The sequence below is a fragment of the Lepus europaeus genome, chromosome 15, assembly GCF_033115175.1.
Source record: "Lepus europaeus isolate LE1 chromosome 15, mLepTim1.pri, whole genome shotgun sequence".
Lineage (NCBI taxonomy): Eukaryota > Metazoa > Chordata > Mammalia > Lagomorpha > Leporidae > Lepus > Lepus europaeus.
Window position 1 is genome coordinate 54120858 of NC_084841.1, and position 27048 is coordinate 54147905.

Consider the following 27048-nt stretch of genomic DNA (forward strand, 5'->3'; position numbering starts at 1 on the left):
GGATAACCTGAAATTGTTAGCAAAGTTTTCTGTCTCTCGGTGTGTGTGCTTGTTGGATACGTTCACAGGATTCAGAAGGGATCTGAGACCCAGCAAGTTTAAGTCACTTATTTTTTTTTAACTTTTTTTTTTTTAATTTTTGACAGGCAGGCAGAGTGGACAGAGAGAGAGAGAGAGACAGAGAGAAAGGTCTTCCTTTTGTCGTTGGTTCACCCTCCAATGGCCGCCGCGGCCAGCACGCTGCAGCCGGTGCACCATGCTGATCCGTTGGCAGGAGCCAGGTGCTTCTCCTGGTCTCCCATGGGGTGCAGGGCCCAAGCACTTGGGCCATCCTCCACTGCCTTCCCGGGCCACAGCAGAGAGCTGGACTGGAAGAGGGGCAACTGGGACAGAATCTGGTGCCCCAACCAGGACTAGAACCTGGGGTGCCAGCGCCGCAGGCGGAGGATTAACCTGTTGAGCCACGGCGCCAGCCAAGTTTAAGTCACTTATGAGGTTGAGAAATTTCCGACCCTAGGGATTCTGTTTACTTTTCGCTCCATCACCCCCATTCCTAATACAGTGCTTTGAAGCACAGGTGTACTTGATCAATGCTTCTGGTGCAGGATGGGAGACCATGTCTTTCACAGAGGACACTGCCTTCCTTTTTATCTAGACAAAGGGAATATCTAATCACTTTTAGTTTGTCATATTTCTGATGTTAGGTTTTCATGATTGCTACAAGATAGGATGGCATAGAATGTGTCATCTGAGAGCCTATGGCTCTGGGATTTGATGGTCTGGGGGGGTCATTTTTCCCATTTCATGGCTTGTTTTCGGAGATCCCGTTTCCTATTCAAGCTGACAGCCTGCAAACAAAGCACAGTCTTGCTTTAACCTTTGCTTCCTTTCATACTGTTGTTCCTTTCTGTTCTCATCCAGGAGGGTTGGTGACTCCATAAACGTTGTTATAGAAGTTAAACTTTGCACTGATTGGGATCTATGTGGCATGGAGGAGACGATCACTAACCAGGAAGGAGGCAGAGATGCCAGGAGGTGGAGAAGACTTTGACGTTGGCGTGCTGTGTTGGTCTATTTTTCAATCCGTTGTGTGCCTTGGTTTACATGTGCTTCCTAGGCTGCGGACACACAGACAGCTGGAATTGCATTTTGACTGTCGCTCAGTTGCTGAACTACTGTTGAATAAAACAGAATCACCCAGAGAATCAAATGCGAACTCTAAGGAGGGGTGGAAAGGGAACAGTAACAATTTTGCTGAAGATGGTAATGGATCAGTATCAGGGAAAATGATTCCTTCTAGTACCATTCTAAATTCTTTTAAGTTTTTTGGACCAAGGTAGATTATGAATAAAAATGAAAGTCATCAGTACATTCAGTCACTGTTCACCCTGGTCTGTTCCTTTCTTTGCTGTTGGACAAGAGATTCTTTGAGGTGTGATTCAGTAAAGTGTTTATCGTATTGTGATGTAAGGAAGTAAAACTGGTTTTCACGTGGGAAGGCTGTTTGCAAAAGATCAAGGTAGCAATGAAGGGAGCTACTCTTCCACCCTTAAATATGATGACCAGTGAGACCTGGGATTAGGAACCAGGGGATGCTGAGTTTGGTTTAACATGTCTACATCCCCACGGTTATGTCTGAGCCATCTGGGTCAGCATGCAGTCCATTCTACAAAGTCACTGTGACCATGTCACTCATAAAACACATGCACACCAGCACATACCAGGACCACAGGACACCTGAAAGATTCCTTTCATTTTGCTGTATCAAGACATTGTTCCCAAATTTAAGCAGCTTGGAAAAAAAACACAGCAGCAAACTGTATTCCAGAATTTGGGTTAGAAGGCTGTACGCAGCTTAGCTGGGTGGTTCTGGCTCCAGGTTTTTGATGAGGTGGCAGCAGGGCTGTGCTCATCTGGTGGCCTCACGGGGGCTGGAGGACCCTCTTCCGAGAGAACGCCCTCACACTGTTGGCACATGGAAGCTGGCCGTCATCTGGAAGCTCCATTCCTCCTCTAGGGCTGCCTGGGCATCCCTGTGTCGTGACAGCAGCTTCTCCTCGATGCAGTAGTGGGAGGCAGGGGGAACGAGAACACAGAGGCAGGAAGCCACGAGGCCACGAGGCCACTGTGGCCAGGCCTCTGGAGTCACGGGATCATGGATGCTGCATTCTGATCCTCAGAAACAAAGTCACTGGACAGAGCGGCTCTCTGTGGACAGCTGTTGAGGGCCGCCTCCTGAAGGGAGGAGGACCACGGAATTTGGTGATGGCTCATGCAATCACCACTCCTGGGCACCCGGGTCTCTTCTTGGTCTAGCACCCTTCCACGCACCTTGATCCCTTTCGTCTTCTCTACTCCTGGGACTGCATCCCGAGGGGGCGCTTCATATTCTGTGCTTTGCTGGAAGGAGCTTTAAGCTCTCTAGAGGCTTCCGAGTAAAACATCTACAAGGCAAACCTTTATCTTGCAAATAATGAGCACTCCTTGTAACGTGACTTTTTTTTTTTTTTTTAAAGATTGATCTTTTGAAAGAGTAAAAGACCTACAGAGATCATCTATCTGCTGGTTCATTCCCCAGGTAGCTGCAACAGCCAGGGCTGGGGCAGGCCACGTGGGTGGCAGGGGCCCAAACACTTGGACCATCTTCCACTACTGTTCACAGGAAATTGGCAGTGAAGCAGCTGGGAAATGAACTGGCACCCACAGGGCCGTGGCTCTACCGAGCACACCACAATGCTGGTCCCCACAGCATGACTGCTCAGTCATCCCCTTGACTTTGATCAATTAAAAAACTCTGGAGGGCTTGAGGCAGATGTGGGCTTGAGGTTGATAACCTTGTCCTGCCAGGTGCTTTCTCGAAGAACACTGCTTTTTTTTTTTTCCCTACTCGACATACTTATACTATTTTTAAGGTCAAAGAACAGAGGTTTTTTGTTTGTTTGTTTTGTTTTGTTTTACATTACTATTTTTAAGGTTTATTTTTATTTATGTGAGAGGCAGAGCAGCAGAGAGTGAAAAATAGAAAGATAGAAAGGTGGGCGGTTAGATAGGTAGAGATCTTCAATCTACTGATCATTCCTTGCAGGCCTGAAATAGCTGGGGCTGGCCCAGGCTGAAGTCAGGAGCCCAGACTCCATATGCCTCTCCATGTCAGTGGCAGGGACTCAAGTATTTGAGCCGTTATCTTCTGCACCCTCCCCCCGCCACCAGATTCATTAAAAGAAGCTGAACTAGAAGCCAAGGTGAGATGCAAGCCCAGGCACTCTGGTGGGGGATGTGGCATCCCAGCATGCAGCCTAGCCTGTGTGGGGCAGCACCTGCCCGAGAACGCAGTTTTAGACTCCGTGCCAGGAAGCCCCTGTGAGTGTTCCAGGTTGGAACAGGGTGCATTGTGAGCCGACACAGTCCCTCGGAATTCATTATGCTCTAGGAGCTTTGAGTTGGGGGTGGGCATAGCCGACCACAAAGTGGTTAGGAGGCTTAAGGCACAGAGGCTGATTATTTTGTGCCTGTTTTATATCCACTGGGAGTTGGCTGGAGCTCTGTGTCGCGTTGGCCTCACTGTAGGGTGGGCTGACGGAGCAGCCCCCCCCCCCCCCATCGGCAGCAAGGAGGTGCAAAAGCAGAGCACTGTGGAGGATCTCAGCCCTGCAGGTAACTGCCTTAGCCTGGACAAGACACACGCTGCCTTTTCTGGCCCTCACTAGTCAGATCTCATCGTGTGGCCTCCACTATACCCCAGGCAGCCAGAGAGTGTGCAACTACTGGATGCCCAGAAGGTGCAGACTTCAGGATAGCCAAGTGGGCTCTGAGGGTGCTTGCATGTGCTGTGTGTGCCAGGCACTCTTCTGGCCTGTGAGATTCACAGCGAGCAAAGCAGATCCTGGTCTCCAACTCTGTGAAGCTTCCGTTAGTGAGGCTAGGGAGACAATACGCAAACAGGTGAAATATGCGGTGTGTGATCAAGAGTGCACAGAGCAGAGTGAAACAGGGAGGGTTCGGTCAAGGGTGTGTGTGGCAGGGAGGGGGTTTTCTATTCTGATAGTCTATTCTGGGAGCCCCGGGTAGATGGTCATGATATCCTCTTCCAGTGTGAAGCCATAGTGACTTAAATATGCCTTCTTACAATTTTTTGTTTGTTTCAAATCTGAGAGGCAGAGACAGACAGCCCTCATCCACTGGTTCTCTCTCCAAATGCCCCCAGTGACCAGTGCTGAGCCAGGCCAAAGCCAGGAGCCAGGATCTCAAATCCAGGTCTCCCATGTGAATGGCAGGGACTTAATTAATTATTTGAGTCATCACCATTGCCTTCCAGGGTTCATAGTGGCAGGAAGCTGGCTTCAGGGGTGGAGCCAGCCCTTGAGCCCAGGCACTCTGATAATGGGATGTTAGTGTCCCAACTCAGCTGCTTAACCATTAAGACAATGCCCACCCCTGCCTTCTCACTTCCTGATTGTGCTAAGAACTTAAGCTATTCATAGATTATTTCATCCAAGTCAAATAAGTGCCATTGTTGATTACATTTTGGTTATGAGATATTGTGACAGTGTTGCATTCTAAATGAGAAGACTCTTTAAATGAGTCTAGGTAGAGGGGCCAGTCTTATGGTACAGTGCTTGAGTCACTGCCTGTGACTTTGGCATCCCATAGCAGAGCACTGGTTCGAGTCCCAGCTGCTCCAGTTCCAACCCAGCTTCCTGCCAGTGTACCTTGGGAAGGCAGTAGAAGATGGCCCTATACTTCAGCCCCTGCCATCCTCATGGGAGATCTGGGTTGGACTCCTGACTCCTGGCTTGGCTTGGCCTGCCCTGCCCCAGCCATTGTGGGCATTTGGGGAGTGAACCAGCAGATGAAAGGTCAGTCTCTCTCTCTCTTTCTCTCTCTCTCTCTATCTCTGCTTTTCAAATAATAAATCTTTTTTTAAAAAAAAAAAACAAAAAAAAAAAACAAAAAAGGTTCTAGGTGGATGCTTCCCTCTTTGGGAGCAGTCATTGAAGTGTTGAGTTACTCATGCCTTCATTGTCCTTGTCCTATAGATCAGCTGTGGTGTTTATTTTCATTAGCACAGTGATGAAGAGTGCTTCAGCATGAAGTAAAAAATGCTGCCATTTCATTGCATTTGTGTGATTTGGTAGCAATGTTCTCTGTTTTTGAAAATAGTCCTCAGACTTGAAATTTTCTGCTCTTCTCTGTACTCTCATTCACAGGAAGCAATGGGAAAATGGCATGTCGTTTGCATTTCTTGTGCAGTATCACTCGGGTGACAAAATGTAACCTTCAGGCCAGTGCTGCGGCTCACTAGGCTAATCCTCTGCCTGCGGCACTGGCACCCCAGGTTCTAGTCCTGGTTGGGGCGCCGGATTCTGTCTCGGTTGCTCCTCTTCCAGTCCAGCTCTGCTGTGGCCCGGGAGTGCAGTGGAGGATGGCCCAAGTGCTTGGTCCCTGCACCCCCTGGGAGACCAGGAGGAAGCACCTTGCTCCTGGCTTCGGATCAGTGCAGTGCACCGGCCGCAGTGGCCACTGGGGGGTGAACCAACGGTAAAGGAAGACCTTTCTCTCTCTCTCTCTCTCACTGTCCATGCTGCCTACCAAAAAAAAAAAAAAAAAAATGTAACCTTCTACTTCCAGGTCCTGCCACTGCTCCCCCTGCTCAGAGGGCACGCAGCTGCTATGCTCCTGTTTCTTCAGTCGTGGGGGCAGCAGCCGTTCCTGTTTGTTTTTATTTAATCTCTGTAATTCCTGGGGCAGCAAGAGGTGAGAGAGAACAACCTGGCCTCTTCTAATCCTGCTTCCAAGAATTTTTTAGAACAGCCAATGGCCATCTCATTTCAGTTTAGCCTTGTTCCAGTCTTCCCAGTTCCCCTCAATGGTGCCTCTCTACTCCTGAGAAGGGGGGATGGGCATTGGCACAGCGCTTAGTAGGCGCTTGGGACACTGGCGTCAGAGTGTGTGGCTCAAGCCCTGGCTCCACTCCAGATTCCAGCTTCCTGCTACTGCACACCCTGGGAGGCAGCAGGTGATGGCTCAAGTACTTGAGTCCCTGTTACCCACATGGGAGACTAGATTGGGTTCTGAGCTCCTGGCTGCAGCTTGACCCAGCCCTGGCTGTTCTGGGCATTTGGGGATGGAAGATCCACCCCCCACACCTCTACCTTTCAAGAAAAAAGAAATTAAAAAGTTAAAATTTAACTCCCTGAGGAAGTGCCCTCAGATATAAGTGAACACTTACTCAGGTGCCATATATCTCAAGTGCTGATTGTATCAAGCCTTTTCCTAAGAGTTGGGACTTACAGGGACATCAACATATTAACCAGGCATGAGTTTTGTCTTTTCGTGGCAATCAGAGGACTCAGCCAGAGCACGTTGGTAAATTTCTTCCCACTGGGCCGGCTCAGTGATTTTCTACTGTTTTTCCACTTCATCTTTAGTGTGGTGACATTTAATGGAGTGGGTTCCTTGCTTTGTAGCACGTTCTACTGTGCAACTTTGTTGTGAATGATTTTTAGGTTTCTTTGTATTGTTATCTGGAGGGCTTCCCTGGGGAGTTCATCCCAGGTCTGGTCGTGGGCATGGGGAAATCCTGATGAGCCATCAAGAGCATTCGTTGCCTGTGGGCTCCTGCCCTTCTAGGGGAGAAAGTGGCATGTGGGTCCGTGATTGCTCCAAGGGCTCTGAACTAGGGAGGGAACCCTGGAGAGGAGGGCGTTAGAGGCTGCTGTGAAGGCTTACACCAGACAGGAGGCAGGGCAGAGGGGTCGCAAACACCATGAGTAGGATGCTGCATCTTGGCTTAGAACACGGGGTGATGATTGAACTTGAGGAGTGCAGTGTGGAAGTCTGCACTGCCCTTTGCATTTCCACCCTGTCTGCTTTGGAGACTCCACCGATGGTCCCTGCACTGTGGGGTGGGAAGCTGCAAATGGAACGGATTGTGTGTTTCTGCTTTGTTGGTCTCACCAAGTATGGTCTTCTAGAGAGACAGTGCGGATGCCCCCATCTGTGCTTGCAATCCGCTGGCCCTCTGCAGGTGGGAATCCCCTTTCTTATTCTTTCTTCTGCACACTGTCTCCTTGCATCAGGTCCTCCCCAGCTGGGCTGTTACTCGGGTACTGTTAGCGGGGAGGTAGGGGAGAAGTTCAGTGAGGGTATGGTTCAAGAATGGGGAAAAGGAAACAGGGCCCCTGCCAGGTGACCTGCTCCAGCCTGGACCAAGTAACTTGAAGCTGTTTGTCTATGGCTGGGTGACAGTGTGGCAGTTTCCTGTATGGATGTGGGATGGGAAACACTCTAGGGAGAGCGTGGATTGATGGCTAGCCTGGGATCTTGGTCTGTACTAGTTACCAGCCCTGATGCCTTGGGTGAGTCCTTTAAGTGCCTTAAGCTTCAGTTTCCTTGTCTGTGAAATGGGGATAAAAATAATTCCATGTACAGGGATGTTCTAAGGATGACATGAAATGGCATATTGAAGGCACAGAGGACACTGCTGGGCCCAGTGGAGAAAGTGGACATTGCCCTGGCACCTTGCTTGCTCTTTGTCACACATGGGGAACTCACTCTCACTTTGGGACTCAGCTACTTGCTGACCCTTTGGCCTAGAAGTCCCTTACTCCCTGTGCGGCTCACTCCCTTCCTTCCTTTGGGTCCCTGTTCAGGTGCCCCCCTCACTCCCTTTGAGAGCGATAGTCTCAATCCACCTGTGTGCTAGAGTGGCCTCATTCTCTGTCCCATAGCCTGCTTGCTTTCTTCTCACAGCCCTGAACGGGGATTCTTGTTTTAGTCACTGCTGTCTCCATGGTGCCCAAACCACAGTTACCAGCTGCTACGTGGTCAGTGAATCTATGGACTAAACCAGGCATCCACAAACTTGATTTCTAAAGGGCCAGGTAGTAAATATTTTAGGTTTTGTGGGCTATACCATCTCTGGGGCAACTGGTCAACCCCACGCGGGTAGGCAGAGTATAGACAGTCATAAACGAGTGGCTGTGGTCCAACATGGTTCACTTGGCACCTGGGCCATCAGCTGCTGATCCCTGGAATATCAACGAATGGTGATGGTCAGGAGTGGACCTGTAGCGGCTACTTTGGTTGAGTGTGGTGGGATGGCAGCTGCCAATGGTGGTGTGGGGTGACTGCAATCTTTAGAGGACTGTGTGGCACTGGAGGACAAAGAAATTCCTAGCCTCAGTGAGGAGGCAGCTGGCACCCTGTAGCCCTCATGATCCCCATGGGCGGGATGTATGAGCTTCGCCAGCCAGACCATCCAGTGGTCCTGGTCGCATGAGCCAGAGCTATTCTTTCATACACTGGGAACTAGTCTTTGTTAATCTTTAAATAAACACAGAGCAAAGAAAAATTAATCTAATCTGAAAGTTTGGGGGAGCAGGTGACATCTCACTACATGCATACAATGTGCAGGGATTAGATGGGTATAATCGGCATATGCATCACTTCAAGCATTAATCATTTCTTTGTGCTAGGAACAGTCAAAATGCTCTCTTCCAGTATTTTGAAATATGTATACGATTAATTGCTGTCAAACATAGTTATTCTGTGCTATAGAACATTAGGAGTTGTTCATCCTACAGACACACCCCTGCACCTGTTAACCATTTTCTCCTTTTCCCAAGCCTCTCAATTTTAGATTTTTTTATTTTATTTTTTTATTTTTTTTATTTTTGACAGGCAGAGTGGACAGTGAGAGAGAGAGAGACAGAGAGAAAGGTCTTCCTTTGCCGTTGGTTCACCCTCTAATGGCCGCCGCGGTAGCGCGCTGCGGCCGGCGCACCGCGCTGTTCCGATGGCAGGAGCCAGGCGCTTATCCTGGTCTCCCATGGGGTGCAGAGCCCAAACACTTGGGCCATCCTCCACTGCACTCCCTGGCCACAGCAGAGAGCTGGCCTGGAAGAGGGGCAACCGGGACAGGATCGGTGCCCCGACCGGGACTAGAACCCGGTGTGCCGGCGCCGCAAGGCGGAGGATTAGCCTGTTGAGCCACGGCGCCGGCCTCAATTTTAGATTTTTATACACTAGAGCCATAGCTTTTTTAAAAAAGATTTATTTATTTATTTATTTGAAAGGTGGAGAGGGAGAGGGAGAGATATCTTCCATATACTGGTTCACTTCCCCCAAATAGCCACAATAGCTAGAGCTGGGCCAAGGCTGAAGCTAGGAGCCAGAAACTCCATCTGGGTCTTCCATGTGGGTGATAGGAACCCAAGCACTTGAGCCGTCATCTGCTACCTCCCAGGCACATTATTGGAAAGCTGGAATTGAAGTAGAGTAACTGGGACTCGAGGTGGTACTCCAGTATAGGATGTGAGTGTCCCAAGCTACAGGTTACCCCACTGCCACATAGCTTGCTCTACCCTGGAACCGCTGGAAGGAACGCTGTCTGTATCCGTGGGGTGGAGCGCTCTTTCCTCAGGCAGATCTCAGCTCCAGTGTGAAACTTCCCTTAGGGTGCCGCTTGATTCCAGCCTTTGGCTGCACACAGGTTCCGTGCTGATCCTTGTCTCCGGTGAGAGGCAGGCGGGAATGGGGAACTAAAACCCTGGAGTGTGGGAGATGGGCTGGGGCAGAGGCTGACTTCGGAGTAGCTTTGGGGGTGTGTCTGCCCAAGTCCATTTGCAGCCTTGGTCAGGTGTGAGTGTGCTTGCGCTTGCCCCGGGGTGTGGAGTTGGGGGGGTGGCTCTTAGCTTGGCATCTTCTTGTTTGGGATTCTTATGTGTTGATTCAGTTTTGTTTGCTCTTCATATTGACCCAGATTAAATGCCATTTGAATAATAGTTTAAAAGTATTATCTTTAGACATGATAGGATCCAGCTCTCAAAGCTGTTCTGGTGTTTGCTGGTGCTGCCCTGTTCTTACATACACTACCCTGCCTGATTCTTGGAGTGTCTGGAGGGTGCTGGGGACTCCTGATGGTGAACCTTTCTGTTTTTCCTGCATGGTGGCTGCTGTGAAAACTTTTTTTTATTGATTTTTTTTAAAAACAGATTTATTTATTTATTTGAAAGACAGAGGAAGAGAAAGTCTTCCATTCCGCTCTCCAAATGGCCACAACAGCTAGAGCTGTGCCTATCTGAAACCAGGAGCTTCTTCCATATCACCCAAGCGGGTGCAGGGCCCAAGGACTTGGGCCATTCTCTACTGCTTTCCTAGGCCATAGCAGAGAGCTGGATTGGAAGTGGAGCAGCCGGGATTCAAACCAGTGCCCATATGGGATGCCTGCACTGCAGGCGGTGGCTCTACCTGCTATACCACAGCACTGGCCCCAGTGAAAACATTTTTTAGTAAGGTCATGAACCTATACCCAATGGCAAAATCCTCTACTCTTCCGCTTGCCAATGGGAGGCAGGAACATCCTAGTTTGCTCTGTAACACAGAGAAGGGTTGGCTTCCTGGGGAGCTGAGGGACCCGGCTGAGCTGTTGGGGTCCGGCTCTTTTCATGAAGAATAAGTATGTGTGAGGAAGTAGGTGGAGGGTGGGCACTCTCAGTGCAGTGGAGCTGCTTATGTGCCCAGTCACAGTCCACGTGAACAGTAGAACATGAGGAACAGCTCACACGGGGTCATTTTCTGTGGAATCTTCCAGGCTGTTGCTTGCTGTCCTCTGTCTTCTCTTTGCCTCATTGCTTCTCAGACCTCTTCCTTTCCTTTCCTAAGTGTCTTTCTGTCGTGTTATCCTTCCCCTGGGTCTCTAGTCCATGTTCCTCCAGGGAGCCGACAGGTTAGACTTGGCCTGCCTTGGGATCTGGGAGTCCAGGTGTTAGGGTGTCTTGGGGTTCAGCCCTGATGTGGCATGGAGTAGGCAGCAGAGACCTGGGGGACCAGTGCCAGCACCTAACGTGCTAAAGCAGGCCCAGGATCCAGATGGGCCCCTAGGGGAGCTGAGGCAGAGGCAGAGCAGTTGGGTGGACTGGCACATTTGAGCCGTGCATTGGGTGGTCTACAGCAGGCTGCCTTTCAGAGGCAGCAGTCAGTTGGTACAAACCCTGGGCACAAGGCAGGCCCCAGACCTTGAGATTTGGGGCACGAGATACAGAGACAAGTGTTTGAGAAGCAGAGACAATGAGCCCAGGGCAACAGGTTGGGCTCCAGGAGAGGAACCTGGCCTGACAGAAATCAGGGGTAAGGTGGACCTGGTACTGCACCAGGGAAATTCTGATTTAAGGTCTTAGAATTAAAAAAAATTTCTTATATTTTAAATTATCTAATAAATATCTCTTGTTAGTGTTATGTTTTCCAAGAGAGAAGATTGGGCTTGGGGTCTACAGTGGACACAGTGTGGAGTGGAACAATGGGAAGACCTGGTACCCGGGAACTGGGAGCTGGGTATCCCTGCAGGGCATGTGTGGGGACACCCCTCATCCATTCCCCCTCCCCTTGGCCTTTCTCTTCTCCATTCCCTTCATGTGTTTTGGTTCCATGTTTCCCCCTGAAAGAAGAGACAAAGCTGGTAACAGTTCACCCGGCCCTGTGTCCTACCCTATCTGCCGGGGCCATTTTACCCTGCTACCATTTGCCAGTGGTTGCTTTCCAGATCTTTCTGAATTATTTCCATGTTTACCAGGTGAGGGCCCTGGCCGTGAGACCTTGTGACTCACGATTGTTAAGAATGCTTGTCTGTGCCTCTTGGGTTAGAGTTCAGTTAATGGCTGCTGTCCCCTGGGATTCGCCTACACAGCCTCTCGTTCCTGTTCCTGTAAAAATCAGAAAATGAATTGAATTTATGCTGTTTGTCCAGCGAGAGAGCCTAAACATTATTTTAAGAGTTTGTTCTGAAATTTTTCCTGGAAACTTGTATCAAGTTTATTTTTAGCTTCGATGACTGTTATTGAAAAACAGTAGTTCCAAGGATTAAGTTTGCTCTTTGATGGGCCTGACAAAATGAATTAGGCTAAGAGAGGGTAGGGAAGGAGTGAGAGAAGAGCCGAGTGCCTTCCAGGTACAATGCTGGGAGGCGTGTATTATTCACGGGATGCTGTGAGCAGGAAGTCGTGATCCCTGTCTGATAGATAGGCAGGTATATGCAGGCCCCGCTAGGGCTGGCCTCCAACCACCGTCTTCCCCCGTGCCCTGTTTGCTGGCACTCCTGGAAGAGGGACGGGGTGCATTGATGACTCCTGGAGTGTGCTTCATCGGGGCAGAGTTGGAGTCCACAGAAGGATGGTTAGGATCGTAAAGGGCCCTGTTGAGAGGGGTGGCATCAGCGCACTGGGAGAAACTCAACTCTCACCCCCAGAATAGGTGGACGGTTCCGAAAGGCCTTGGGGAGATGGAAGATTGGCATCTGTGGAGACACCACTCTATGCTCCTTCTTGGACTGGCTCCGGGGGCGCCTGAAAAGCCCCTTTACTACGTGAGGAAAATCCGAGTCAAGGCCTTTAGTAATCCCAGCATGGCCCAGCCAGCGCAGCAAGGAAAGGCTGGTAATGATATGCTGGGCCACAGCTCTGCCACAAGCCCTGTGGGCGCTTGTACCCGACTTCATGCCCACATCTGCCATGTTGTATGCCGTTGCGGTTTTGTGTCTGTGCCCTGAGGAAGGTGACCCTATCCTCTCTGCTCTTCATCTTCAGCCCTAAGCACAATGTCTAATCCATAGCACACAAGGGGCTAAGAAAAAATTTAAACTTTCTGGGTTGCCGGAGCACGTATGAGCAGAAAACTACGGGGAATCACGTAAGTGGTTTATCACAGTGCGAGGCACGCTGCAGGCTTGCAGGGAGCAGAGCAGGCGAGGGCATGTGATGTGGCAGGCAGTGGACTCCCTCTGGAAATTGGGCTTCTGGTCTGGATTCCTGCCCCAGATGTCTGTAAACCAGAGCCGTTCACTCGGCTGCCTCTGAGACTTCAAGAAACGAGGCTATTGGTGCTTCTCAGCCCTTTCTACCCGATAGTTTCTAAGTCTGTAGTTCTCACTTGAGGATTTCAGCTTTAGACGCCCTGAGAACTGCTTCTGTAATGTGCCAGTTAGCATTGAGCTGGACCATGGGAGTGGGTTGACTGCAGAGTCTGAGACTCCCATCTCCCCTGGGGAGTCTTCCCAGAGCCAGACGAAGAGGAGGCTCCAGCTGAGCTTGGCCAGCAGCAGGTGCACTCTGGGACACAGTCTGGGCAGTAGGAACAATGAGGGCTGAATGAGGAGCCCGGCCTTGACTCCTGGCAGTGCCTCCTATCGGGCTGATATCTTTGTCTGTCTCCATCGGTATCCTCCTTGGTAAAATGGTAGTGATAACACTGTAACTGGGAGTCCACCCTGTCACAGGGGAACTGGGCAGGGTCACTGTTTTGTGGGGTGATGGGGGATTTTCCCTTCTGACTGTAACCAGAGAGAGGAGGCGTGGAGAGAAGCAAGTCTTCCTGCTTACTCGCTGCGGCCAGCCTTTAGTTACCATGCTGATGGGGACAGGAGGATTCCAGGGGTTTTGATGACTTGAGATGATTAAACAACCTCAGGCATAGATCGGATCCCTAAGTAAAGGTCAGGGAACATCTAGCATGTGAAAGTGACAGGAGATCAGGTGTTGCATATGCAAAGCTACAGCTGTCTGTTCCTGTGTTTTCCTGGTGTCGCTGAGAAGTGACTCATCATCCCAACACAATGCATTTAAATGCCATATTGTAACACACCTATAAAAAATCCCAGTGGCTTTATTTTTTACATTTTTAGACTGTTGGACTTATTGTTGAATGCACATATCACAATCAGTTGCTATTAAATGCCTACTGCATAGAGCCCTGTCCTTGGGCTGTGATGATAATTGTGCTGCTGGTGTGTGTGTGTGTGTGTAGATGTTCGTAAGCAAAAGAATTGGCTTTCTTGAAGTCAAGTTGACAGACAAAAGTGAGATAGTGCTATCAAAGTGCTAATTTACATATTTCTCTTGGAAGCGAAGAAAGAAAATCAATTCTCTATAGAGACAAAGCCAGTGGTACAGCTCTGTTTAGGTCAATGCCATTGTATTTTGATCTAATGTATTTTAGGATGTTTCTGAAACACTTTTAATATTGCTAATTGAAGTTTGTGATTCAAAGAATTCATTACAAAACCGAAGATGGAAAATTATATTGGTCTCCAATGCACCTTCCAGTTTAAATACATTCTATCGATATATTGTTTTTAAAAAATATGGATGCACATTGAGAAAGCAAATTGCAGTAAATAGCTAAATAGTTTGGGCAAATTAATGGTGCTCAAGAAATTGTCTGCATAGCAAGGCTTGTTGACATGAACGATGTTGTGCAGATTCAGTTTGTGCTCTTTCTCATCCCCCTGGCTGCTCTCAAAGGTTTCCATCACCTATAAGAACATGTAGCTCACCAAGGTGAAGACTTTAAAGATCAGTGGAGACAGAGCCGGAAGTGAGTGAGAGCATGGTTCTGAGCAGTGGCGCTATAGACATCTTGGGCTGGGTGAGTCTTCGTCGTGGGGGACTGTCCTGTGTACCACACGGTACTGAGTGACACCCTGGGCCTCGAGCAAGTAGGTGCCAACAGCACACACCCCTCCGAGTTGTGACGTCCAGTGACTGCAGACGTTTCTACGTGGCCTGGGGGTGTTGGGTGAGAGCTGACACATGTTGGAACCCCTGGTTCAGAGGGAAAGTTGAAATCTGGACTGGGGTTCACGTGGTCCCCAGACCCATGAAGTCTTGACTGGCAATGGGACCAGGCCACACTTGCTTGTGAAGTGGTTCAGGTCTTGCCCATGGTTTTCTAGGGACTGAAGGAGAGGAATGTGATGGCTTCTGTCGCTCCCTGGGTTCCCAGCATGACAACAGCGCCTAACCCAGCAGCAGGAGTACACGGACAGAAAGTGCCCATCTCCCTAGCTGGAAGGACGCTCCCAGTGGGCAGGGCGTTTTGTCAGTTTCAGTCATTGCTGCTTTGCCTGGCGCTGGGCTCAGAGCACGGCCTGGCCTGCAGCTGCTTCATAAAATATTATAAAGACGTGGGTCTTGACAAGCAGGTTACCCTGGAGCATAGGCTGTGCTTACCTGTTTATGGAACAGAATGGCAGAATGTATGAGTTCGCTTCTTACATTACCACTAGAGGGGAGCACGCATTCTGGGTTGCGTCATCTAAATGGAATGTCAGGAAAATCAGCAAATGGGCCCTGGTACACAGCGTGGTCGGGAGCCCTGCTGACGTGGTAGTGTGCTGCGGTCTCTAGTTAGACTTCAGGGTGGCAGCAAGGCAGGTTGCAGGTGTCTCAGGCAGTGCAGAGGATCAGAAATGCTTCTACTTCCCTTTGTTTGAACAGGGCAGGGCCCAGGCAAGAGTGTCCGAGAGGCTCTGGCAGAAGGGCCAGCTACAGAGCCGCGTGCTGCCCGGCCAGCAGGTACCGGAGACTTGAGCTGAGCTTGGGATGGTAGTGAGGTGTCAGGAGCACCCCTGGTTATTGAGTGCATGTCTGTGCCAGCCCCTCCCATGCTGTCTTCAGTAACCTCTCCACCTCCGAGATCTATACTTAAGACAGGTGCTGAGATTCTCTTCCTGACCAATTCAGTGAGTGCTGGGGTCCTCCCTACTTCACTGCCTATGCCTCCTGCTGAAAACAAGGCTGCAGTTGCCCACACCCTTGGGTGACTTTGTCCCCAGCACGCTGGGGTGGGCAGTGTAGCCTGGAATCACGGTGGTTTCAACCCAATTCTCACATTTGCCATGAAAACAAAAAACCAAAACTCAGTAATCTTGTGACCAATTGAATTTCCTGGTGAACTGTTGTGTGTGCGCCTCTCTGAGGAGTGAGGTGATGTCTCATATGGGGATGTTTGTAGTAACTCAGGCTACCATTCACTGTGCACTTACCATATGTATTTTGGGCTATGTACATTACCCATGGGAACTCTTAATCCTCAGTCACTCAGGAGGTAGATGCTATTGTTACAGACACGGTGGAGCAGGAGACAGGTGCAGAAATAGTTAACTATCTTAATTAGAATAGTAAGCGGCGGCTCTTGTGTGAGCGCCTAACCACTGTGGAATTAATGCGTATCCAATAATGACTGTCTTAAGGATAGAAGCCCGTTCTATCAAGTTTTAAAATATTGATTGGAGACTGCGGTTTAAAAGTAAATACAATCCAATTTTGAAAGACAGTGAAGTCATTTCGGGTTGCCAATTTCATTCTTTATTGAGTGGTGGGGATGGGGAAGAGGGAGTACAATTAATTAGAATTATAAGTGTAGATGGTGCGGTTTTAATAGTTTGCTTATTTTCATATCTTTGCTTTCTTAGAATATTTAGTATTAAGAAACAGGATAACTGAACAGCGTCTTCATAACTGATGCTACTAATCAGTCTCTATCTCCTTTCTCTAAACATAAAGAAGCCCAATGGATGAGCCGGTCCCCCACCCCCATTATGTATGCTGATGCCATTGCTGGTCCCTTGGAACTGATGAACTTTGGCCTCAGGGCACATGCATTCTGGATGGGTCTTTAAAATGCACATGCCACATCTTGGGAAGGAGTGCTGAGCTGGGCCCAGGAAAAGGCTGGATTGACAAACCCAGTGGATGTACTGGTAGGGATATAGTTAAAAGGTTGAAGAATTCATTATTTAGGAATCACCTTCAGAGGTAGCTGTGTTCAAAAATTAGCATATTAGTTTGCCTTAGAAAAGGCATCCTTTGAAAAGATGTCATTTGCCATAACCTAAAGATCTGTTTTGTACATTAAGTGTTCAGTTTTATTTGAATTCACGTTAGCATTTCATTTTGAGTAGCATTTAATTGAATTTTATTCTATTTTTCAACAACAAAAGCCCTTTATGGCAAGAGCTCCGTATTTTTTCTTATTGTTATATTTTTAGGTAAATATCAGGTATCTGCCATTCCTTTGTTCTTTCGGCAAATATTAGCAGAGCGCCCTTGACATAGTCAGTTCTGTTGAGGGATGGAGTCCTGGACAAAACAGACTGCTATATAATTTCACATAGCTTGCATTTTAGCCGAGGGAGAATGGTAAGAAAAAGGTTCAAAAGCTCTCATGTCGTGTGGCAGTAGATACTGAAAGGAAAAATGAGGAGAGAATAAAGTGACTTACTACTTTACTTGGCCAATTATGGAATAGAGACGTGGAGGATAAGGGAACATGATACTAAAATCTGGAGAGTGTGAGTGTCCCAGGTAGAAGAAATAGTGACTGTAACATCTCTGGTGGGAAGATGCTGGCATTGGAAGTGGCCAAAAGACCAAGATGGAACCAGAGATGTGAGAAGAGGTGGGAAGTTGTAGGTCACGGCCAAGGCTTTGGATTTTGTCCTGGGTGAAGGGGGAGCTAGGAGAGGACTCCCGTGGAGGAGCTGGGCATCCGGCTGATGTTGCAGGGGCCACTGGCTCCGGGACTGAGACTTAGCTAGAGGCTGCTGCAGTAGAGATCTGGATGGAGGGCCAAGGCCAGGAGAGGTGACCTCGGGAGTGCTGGATGCTTGTGTGTGCTGGGAGGTTGAGCTGGAGAATTTGCTGGCTGGATAGCAAGAGAGAAAGAGGAGTTAAGAATAACTGGGAGGTGAGTGACCTGAGTAGCTAGATAAAAGGAGTTGCCACTTATTGAAATTAGAAAACTCTTTTTTTTTTCCTAGTCATACGAGTATTGGTAATTTTTAGAAGCTGAATTTGAGAACTCAAGGACTTGGACTTGACCCTGTCTAGAAACCAGGTAGCAGAAAATGGTCAGTTGAGTGGACTGAAGGTTTGGTGTTCATAGACAGTTGCAATACGTCTGTTTGATGTGGAGGGAGGGCGGGCGGTGGTCTGTGTGGAGACGGTGACAGTGATGGGGGCGGTGCCCGATTAAACCAAACCAGATGGAGCCTTGTAAATCATTTGCTTTTACCTTAGCTTTTCATTCATCATCTTTGATGGCGGAAACCACAATGTAATCCTGGAGGATTCTTCTCTTTTTTGCAGTCTGATCATTTCAAGACAGCACCCAAAAGGTGGGGACGATGAACATAGGAAATTTAGCTGTAAAATTCTATCCTTTGCATTATGCATGATCAATGCCTCTGTAGAACTGGTAATTTTGGAAACTTTTCCCCCAAATCTGTACTAGATTTATCTTGTTTGTGTATCTTTTGTTCCTGAGGTTGCTGACATGGTTCTTGGGATAGCCTGCTAGCAAGAGCAGTTGTATATTCCACACATGTCAGTGGCCTGCTACGCCTCTGGCTGGCCGACTTCCAAGCTCAGTAAAGTGCAAGCACACCTCTTCTTGGAACGAAAGGAGCCTGTTGAAAAGTGACGTAGATTTTGAGCAAATGCAATCACCAGGAATCAATCTTTGCTGCTGGTGAATGAAACAAAGACATATTTCTGGAGAGTCTGTTTCCATCCAGGGTACTTTGTGGCTAACAGAGTGCTAGGTGACAGGGGAGTAGGATTTGATGCTTACTATCTACCTACAGGAAATTATCATTGTCTGAAGCAGGGGTAACAAGCCCAGGCTTATATGCCTTTGGGCTCCAGTGATAGTTTCCAGAGAGCGTCTCTTTAGTTAAACTTCTTATTGTCATAAGAGTTGGGAGTTTGGAAAAGTTGGCAAACATTAAATTGAAATCATTTAAAGGGCAATGTCCACTGTGTCATATTTGATGTCTACGCTAAGCACTAGGGTGTGATTAAAGAGATTGTGAGTGTTTGAGTCAGGACAAAAAAATGGAAAATAAATTGCAAGGCTCCAGCAGACCGTTTTGAGAAACTTTGACTAATTGTAGAAAAAATGGTAAAGCCACTGACAACACAGCAAATTTGGAAAAATGATCTATTTAGAGAGAGCCCTATTGGGAGTGTGATTTGATAGGAAGGAGGAAATAGGATCTTGGAACATTGCATGATGCTTATAGGTGTTGCTACTCATATTGTGTTTGAAACGTTTGCAGCCCTCACAGTTCACTGCCTCAATTTTCCCAGATTTTAAATAATGTACCCCTCTTGGGGTTGTGATTCTGATGAAAACCAAGGCTTATGGGCTAATAGCTTGTGGTGTTGTGTAGGTGATGAAATAGATTTTCTTCACTTGCCCCGCCCCCCATGATTTCCTTCTCTTTCTTCCACATTTGTTTGACGCTTTTTATGACTTTGTTGGAAATATGTAAGGAAGCCACATAATCCCTATTTAGGAATTATCTTCTTTCTTCTGCTTATTTTCTTACCCTCTATTCATTGGTGATATAACCATCCTCCCCAGAGTAATTAATTGTAATTCTTCAAGCTGAATGAAAAATAAGTAGAGAAGCTGATGAACCTTAAACAGTAAATATTTGTATTTTATGCAGCTGCCAGTAGTAATTAAGAGAAAATAACTGAGTAGAATGGACCTTGCCTCGCCTGACTGGTGTGAGAGGCGGTCAGCCATGCTGTCTGCATTTACCAGGAAGGACAGTTTCACCGACTGTGGCACACTGCCACCTCGTGGCTGCAAGTGTTCCTATTTTTCGTTTGAAGTCCACATGCTAGAGCCTTATTTTACATTGGTGCTAATATTTACACTTCACCTCAGTCACACAGAACGTGTGGCATACAGGATAGGAGAATCTAAGGAGACCGTTCCTGTCCTTAGAAGAAGCATGTTGGAATATTTAGGGGCAAAGATCCATGGTGCTGCCAACTCCCACTCACGCGTGTGTGCACAGGTGCATGTGGGCACAAGTGCGTGTGTGCGGAGCAGGAGAGAAAGCAAAAGCAGTGTGACAGAAAGGTTAAAACTTTAGGCCGGCGCTGCGGCTCACTAGGCTAATCCTCCGCCTTGCGGCGCCAGCACACTGGGTTCTAGTCCCGGTCGGGGCACCGATCCTGTCCCGGTTGCCCCTCTTCCAGGCCAGCTCTCTGCTGTGGCCAGGGAGTGCAGTGGAGGATGGCCCAAGTGCTTGAGCCCTGCACCCGCATGGGAGACCAGGAGAAGCACCTGGCTCCTGCCATTGGATCAGCGCGGTGCGCCGGCCACAGCGGCCATTGGAGGGTGAACCAATGGCAAAGGAAGACCTTTCTCTCTGTCTCTCTCTCTCACTGTCCACTCTGCCTGTCAAAAATTAAAAAAAAAAAAAGGTTAAAACTTGACCCTTGGAAAGGGGATGTGGGCATTCATTATGCTGTTCATTCAACTTTCTCATACTTGCAAATTTCCTTCTGACATTTCTTTAAAAAAAAATGGGGGGGGGGAGCACAGAAAAAAAAATCATTGGACATCATTGGAGTGATGGCATAACATGGAGCCGAGAGAGAGGCAGACATGGCGTCTGCCTTGTGTGATGGTCTGACCACAATTGAGTACTGAACGGGCTGTGAATTTTCTGATAGCTGACGCAGAGTGGCTTTCCTGGCTACAGTTCATCCTCTGAGAGATTTAGGGGGCTGTGTGTCTGAGGCCAAAAATCCCCCTTTGCAGGCCCTCCTGAGTAGGACACGGATATAATGAGCCTCGACAGACACCTGCCACTAAGTCCCACTCCTTATTTGGAAGCTGTGCCTTTGAAAAGTGCACTCCGGAATCCCTTTTCCTCCTGACCTGACTGATCGTGGAGTGCAGGGACTGCTGGTCCTTCAAGGGCCTCTCTCTAGAATGCTGGCTGCCAGTGACACAGGAGAGTACTGACGTGTGATGGCTTTGACCGGGAAGTGCTGGAAATCCGCTGTTCCACATCACCCGCGGGTGCTGGTGAACTTGGGAGAAGTGGACAGCAGGCAGCAGCGGAGCCAGCCAAGTCTGTTTTGTGTCAGCTGCCCTGGGGAGGGGCTGTTCGCAGACATGGCCGAGTTTCTTTTTCTTTGCAATGCTTTTGTGGTGTTTAAAATCTTTTAAATGGGATTTTTCTCTTTTTCTTTATGTGTTTGAGATGCAGAGAGACAGTCACACACACACACACAGCTCCTAAGCACTGATTCATTTTCCAAATGCCTGCCACGGCCAGGGCTGGGTGAGGGCGCAAGCTGGGAGCTGGGAAGTCAGTCCAGGTCTCTCGCCTGTGTGGCAGGAACCCAAATACTTGAGCCATCACCGCTTGCCTCCCAAGGTCTGCATTAGCAGGAACATGGAATTGGATGGGAATCAGAGCCAAGACTTGAATCCAGGTGCTCTGATATGGAGCACGGGTATGTGAACGGTTAGGCTAAATGCCTGCTCCTGTGCAATGATTTTGAATACGCTGTAGAGACAGACAAGTGGATGAATGACATAGTCCCCTGAACGCTTTTTTTTTTTTATATATATAAACAATTTATCTCAAAGTCAGAGTTACACAGAGAGAGAAGGAGAGGCAGAGACAGAGAGAGAGGTCTTTCATCCGCTGGTTCACTCCCCCAGTTGGCTGCAACGGTCGGAGCTATGCAGACCTGAAGCTAGGAGCTAGGAGCTTCCTCCGGGTCTCCCACATGGGTGCAGGGGCCCAAGGACTTGGGCCATCTTCTACTGCTTTCCCAGACCACAGCAGAAAGCTAGATTGGAAATGGAGCAGCCGGGACTCAAACCAGTGCCCATATGGGATGCTAGCACTGCAGGCTGGGGCTTTAACCCGTTGGGCCACAGCACCGGCCCCGAACTCTTCTTTCTATAAATATGTCCAGGATAGTCTTATCCTGAAAGGATTCAGACAGGTATAACTCAATGACCTCCTGTTCTCCCATGAAAACAAAACAAACCTCAGCTAAGCATCTCCGGAAATGTCTGGCTTTGAGCCGCATCTTTGTTTTTTAAATTTCTATGAAGTTGATCCTTTTCTGTGAAAGTAATAATTTCCATAAATATCTGAGTATGTTTGTGCTTTTTTTCATTCATGACTATCTGGATATATATATATATATATATACACACATACAAATATATGTATGTATATATACATATGCATATACGTGTGTATATATATGTATATGTGTATATATATCCACAGATGAGTATTTTTGTCCTATCTAGACCATATGCATATGTGTTTGCTTGAAGGTGAACATTTTAGAAGGTATGACAACATTCAGGCATGAAAGGTTTTCTTATAAAAAGCAGAACAGATCTTGAAATAAGTGTTGTGACACAAGGGATTCTTTTGTAGAAAGCTGTCTCTTGAAGTGACTTCAGTTTCTCTGATTCTTGTGACAGATATTCTTTTAAAGAGCTGTAAAGTGATGTAAGGAGCTATCGATTTCCATTAAGGGCTAGGGTGCTTGGAAATTTCTCTCCTGGATGTGTATGTGTGAGCAGTGTGTGAGTTTTCTTTTGTGACAGACTAAAGAAGTTACTTTTGCTTCTCCATAGAGCAGTAGTCTGCAGTTTGGGGCAGCAACCGTGGTCCACAGAAAGGCATATTTCATCTGAGAGAGAGAGAGAGAAAATGAAAATGAATGGATTTTCCATCTGCTGGTTCACTTCCTACATGCCCTCAATAGCCAGGGATGGGCCACACTGAATCTAGGAGCTGATTATTCTACCCAGGTCTCCTACAGGGGTGAGAGGGACCCAACCGCTGCCCCCTGGGATCTGCATTAGCAAGAAGCTTGGATAGGGAGCGGAGTCAAGACTTGAATCCAGTGACTCGGGTGTCCCAAGTGGCGTCGTAACTGCTCGGCCAAACACCTGCCCCAAGACACACACATACATGTACAGCTGATTAAAAAATTCCGTGACACAGTCCTTTCCCTTTGTTCCCTGCATTCCGATCATTTCTGTTACATTAAACAATAGCGGTCACAATCTACGCACTTGATTTTATGGCGGTCTGGTGTGGGTGGCCTGGCAGGTGGAAGACACAACAATGAAATCCCGAATCCTCTAAACTAGCCACCTTGGGTTGGGAGAAGAGGATCTGGGAAAAGAGAGAGGAGGAACATGGGAGTGGTTGGCCCTTGCTCTCGGGTTGTGTCGCACAGAGAGTGATGCTCCTCTGTCCTTTCTCTCTGCAGCTTGACCACATACTGTCCCCGCCACCCATGCCGTTTCGGAAATGCAGCAACCCAGATGTGGCTTCCGGCCCTGGAAAGTCCCTGAAGTATAAAAGGCAGCTGAGCGAGGATGGCCGGCAGCTGCGGCGGGGGAGCCTGGGGGGAGCCCTCACCGGTGAGTCCCCGGCAGCTTCTCCAAGGGGAGGAGCCGTTCCCCTTCCCCGGCCCTGCGTGGCTCAGAACCCGCCTCTCTGCGAACCGTTTATTCAAACCTCATCCAGTCCAGAAAGCAATTGCATGAAGGATTTCTTGAAGAAACTGTAGTAAAATATAATTTGCAGACAATAAATGGTCCCCGTGTCGCTGGAGGTGGCGTGTATCTTCCTAGGAGTTTTACATTCATGGGGTCACATCCTCCATGTTCATCTGTGGCAGGCCTCTTTCTCTCAGTAGGTCTTCAAGATCCATCCAGGTGTGTGCGGCCGGAGTATGTGTTTAACGTGATGCGAAACTGCCAGGTTCAGAGTGGATCCGTTTATGTTCCCGCCAGGCATGGATGAGCAAGCCAATTGTTCCACGTCCCTGCTGTCTGTAATCTTAGCCACACTTTAATGGTGTGTGCTTGTATGGCATTGTGGTTTTCACTGGCATTTCCTTGATGATCATGTAATTTAAAACATTTTTTCTTTCATGAGCTCCATGGACACCTTCTGTCAAGGATCTATTCAAATCTTTCACCTAATTCGTTAAAATTAATTAAAACAATGTTTAAACCCAGAAAACCCAGAAGTAGCTTTTAATGACTTGAGAATTAATGAAACTAAGTAAAGCTTGGTTTCTTAAAAGATAACTAGCCATTTACAATGTCATGTTATTAAACTTAAATCCTTAAAGCTGAGCTTCTATTATCTCCTCTGAGAGTTTGCTTTTCTCCCACAATGTAACTATTTGGAAGGAACTTTCTTTCTTTCTTTCTTTCTTTTTTTTTTTTTTTAAACCCTACAACAAAGTTTTCTCCACATACACCAGTCTTGTCTGCCAGTTTGTAAATGATCTGGATGATCCATTGAATTGCTCATATTTCATTTGAGACAGACCGATTATGACTTCTTGGCAATGAAATTTCTGGGAACGAAAATGCTTTTGCTGCGCGGTCAGTGGAGTCTGCAACATTTGACCCAGCATGGCACGTGGCTGGAATGGAGGGAAAAGTGACCTCAGAACAAGGGGAAGGAAGAAATTTGTCAAAAACTGTGGCCGTTCATGAAGTTTAAGGCCAATGTTTCACTTGAGTTTCACCGATATGCTTCTGATGTTTGCTAGGGCCTTCTTGTCAATTTCCTTTTATAGAAGCAATTTGTTTGCTTTTTAAAGATCACGCCGATATTTAGTCTAACCTTAATGTTATAAGCACAGAAATGAAATCTTAAAGGTTAAAAGACTGAGCGCCTTGTTTATTAATTAATTTCACCTTGGAAATATATATTTTTAAATATTTATTTATTCAAAAGGCAGAGTTACAGAGGTTACAGGCAGAGAGAGAGAGAGAAAGGTCTTTCATCTGCTGGTTCACTCCCCGGTGGCTGCAACGGCTGGACCTGGGCTGATCCAAAGCCAGGAGCTTCTTCAGGGTCTCCCACATGAGTGCAGGGGCCCAAGCATTTGGGCCATCTTTTGCTTTCCCAGGCCATAGCAGAGAGCTGGATTGGAATAGAGCAGCCAGGATTCAACTGGCACCCATATGGGATGCTGGCACTTACAGACCTGGGCTTTAACCTGCTGCACCACAGTGCTGGCCCCTAGGTATTTGTTTTGATAAACCATTTTTTTTTTTTTTGACAGGCAGAGTGGACAGTGAGAGAGAGAGACAGAGAGAAAGGTCTTCCTTTGCTGTTGGTTCACCCTCCAATGGCCGCCGCGGCCAGCTTGGTAAACCATTTTCAAAAAATAAGAGAGGTGATAGTTTTTCTCTCCATTTCTTACCAAAGTAATTTATTCAAAGCTTTAAAATAATGCATGGGCATAGCTCTTAATATGAGCTGAAATATTACATTTGGCCTTTAAGTTTAGAAAAAAAAGTGGACTGAATTTTCATTTTAAAATTGTAACAGCTCTATCACTTCTATCCTTATACAATTAAGTTGCTATCCATTTTATATTTTGTAATTGAATCTTCCATCAGATAACTTTAAAAACGTTTAATAGTCCTTAGAAGAGATTTTTAAAAACCCATTGAGCGTTACCATGTTTTTGAAAACTGTTCTTTGGAAGATGTATTAGAAAATGAGAAAACTTTGTTAATTAGCCCTCTGGATGGCTTAGCCTAGGATTTAAGAGAATAATATATGCAAAGCACTTCGCTTACTGATGTGCAGCTATTAGTATTATGCACAGAAGCCATTGGGTCTGGGGCGGTTAGAGATGGTAGGGGGCTCATGTAAACGGGCGCAGTGCCCTCACTCACTGGATTTCTTCTTGTGTTAGGCACTGTGGTTGAGGCAGGCTAGTTTCAGATATCAGAGCAGAAAGAAGACTGTCATCTCTGATCTTTAAAAAAAAATGGTTTTTACTCATTTTAGACAACTGTAAATCATCACACGAGAGCTCACCTTGGGGCATACCCCACTGCTAAACTAAATAATTACGTCAAACTGGTTGTTCCATCAGAAACGTAGGCCTGATCTTTAGAGAGCAGCCTCCTTCCTTCCTGTTGCTTTATTTTGTTTTAATCCAAGCATCTTTTCTTGGATAATTGTTCCACCTTCCTGAAAACAAAGGTTTCGAGGAGGCTTGGTTAATAAATTGAAAATTTTGTCACCCAGTTATTCTTGATCAGGTTAACTAAACTTTTGTTTTTTAAAGATTTATTTATTTACTTGAAAGAGTTACATAGAGAAGGAGAGGCAGAGAGAGAGAGAGGTAGAGACAGAGAGGTCTTCCATCTACTGGATCACCCCAACTGGCTGCAATGACTGGAGCTGTGTTGTTCCAAAGCCAGGAGCCAGTTGCTTCTTCCAGGTCTCCCACATGGGTGCAGGGGCCCAAGGACTTGGGCCATCTTCTACTGCTTTCCCAGGCCACAGCAGAGAGCTGGATTGGAAGTGGAGCATCCGGGACTCAAATTGGTACCCATATGGGATGCCAGCGCTGCAGGTGGCAGCTTTATGGGCTTCATCACAGCGCCAGCCCCAAGGTTAACTAAACTTTTAGCATTTTGAAAGGAAGATCTATGTGCTAACATTAAAGATGGTAACAAGAAGGACAGCTAACACCAGTTTACTATGTAGCAGACACTGTTCTGGGGGAATTAGATTTACCGACATACTCAATCCTCACAACATCTCTGCCTCTGAGGGAGTCACTTTTATTCCCACTTCACAGGTGAGGACACTGAGGCACAGGAAGGTGGAGTAACTGGCAACAAGGTCGTGGTGCTCAGGAAGAACAGAGTCAGGATTTGGAGGCGCCAGGCCCTGTCGCTCTGGAGTGCAGGCTCACAGCCGCTACCCCATCGCTAGCATAGCAGTCACCAGGACATCTTAAATAAACTCTGAATACCAGCAGGTTCATTGGAGTGGATTCTAAGTGGGAAATTAAAAAAAAAAAAAACGGTTATTTTAAAATTCAGTTGGTATCTGGGGGTGGACTCAGTTTGTGGGCTCCTGGCCTGTTAATTACCAAAGTAAAGTAGAGGGGCTAGCATTGTGGCACAGCGGGTTAAGCTGCTGCTCCCCACTCTGGCGTCTCACACTGGGCGCTCCAGTTCAGGTCTCCATTGCTCTGCTGCGTCTCCACCCTCCACCCACTTTTTTTTTTTTTTTAAGATTTATTTATTTACTTGAAAGGCAGAGTTACAAGGAGGGGGAGAGAGAGAGAGGGAGGGAGGGAGAGAGCGAGCGAGCAAGCTTCCATCTGTTGATTCACTCCCCAAATGGCCATAATATGTGGGGCGGGCCAGGCCAAAGCCAGCAGCCTGGAACCCATCCAGATGTCCCATGCAGGTATAGCAGAAGACTGCCTGATTGCTTGGGCCTGTGCAACTCACATAGGAGACTGGGATAGAGTTCTCAACTTCTTCCTGGCCTAGCCCCAGCCACTGCGGTCATTGGGGGAGTGAACCAGCAGATGGAAGATTCTTCCTGTTTCTCCCTCTCTGATTGTTTCTCTCTCT

At 47.6% G+C, this 27048-nt stretch overlaps 1 protein-coding gene across 4 annotated transcripts in view; it reads left to right on the plus strand.

The window, feature by feature from the left end:
- MAST4 (microtubule associated serine/threonine kinase family member 4) overlaps positions 1–27048 on the plus strand; it is a 634279-nt gene that overhangs the window by 153085 nt on the left and 454146 nt on the right. For all 4 annotated transcript variants that reach the window (XM_062212152.1, XM_062212154.1, XM_062212153.1 and 1 more), the window contains exon 2: positions 22899–23052. In XM_062212152.1, the coding sequence (XP_062068136.1) occupies positions 22899–23052 (154 nt within the window). The remainder of the gene's footprint in view (positions 1–22898; positions 23053–27048) is intronic.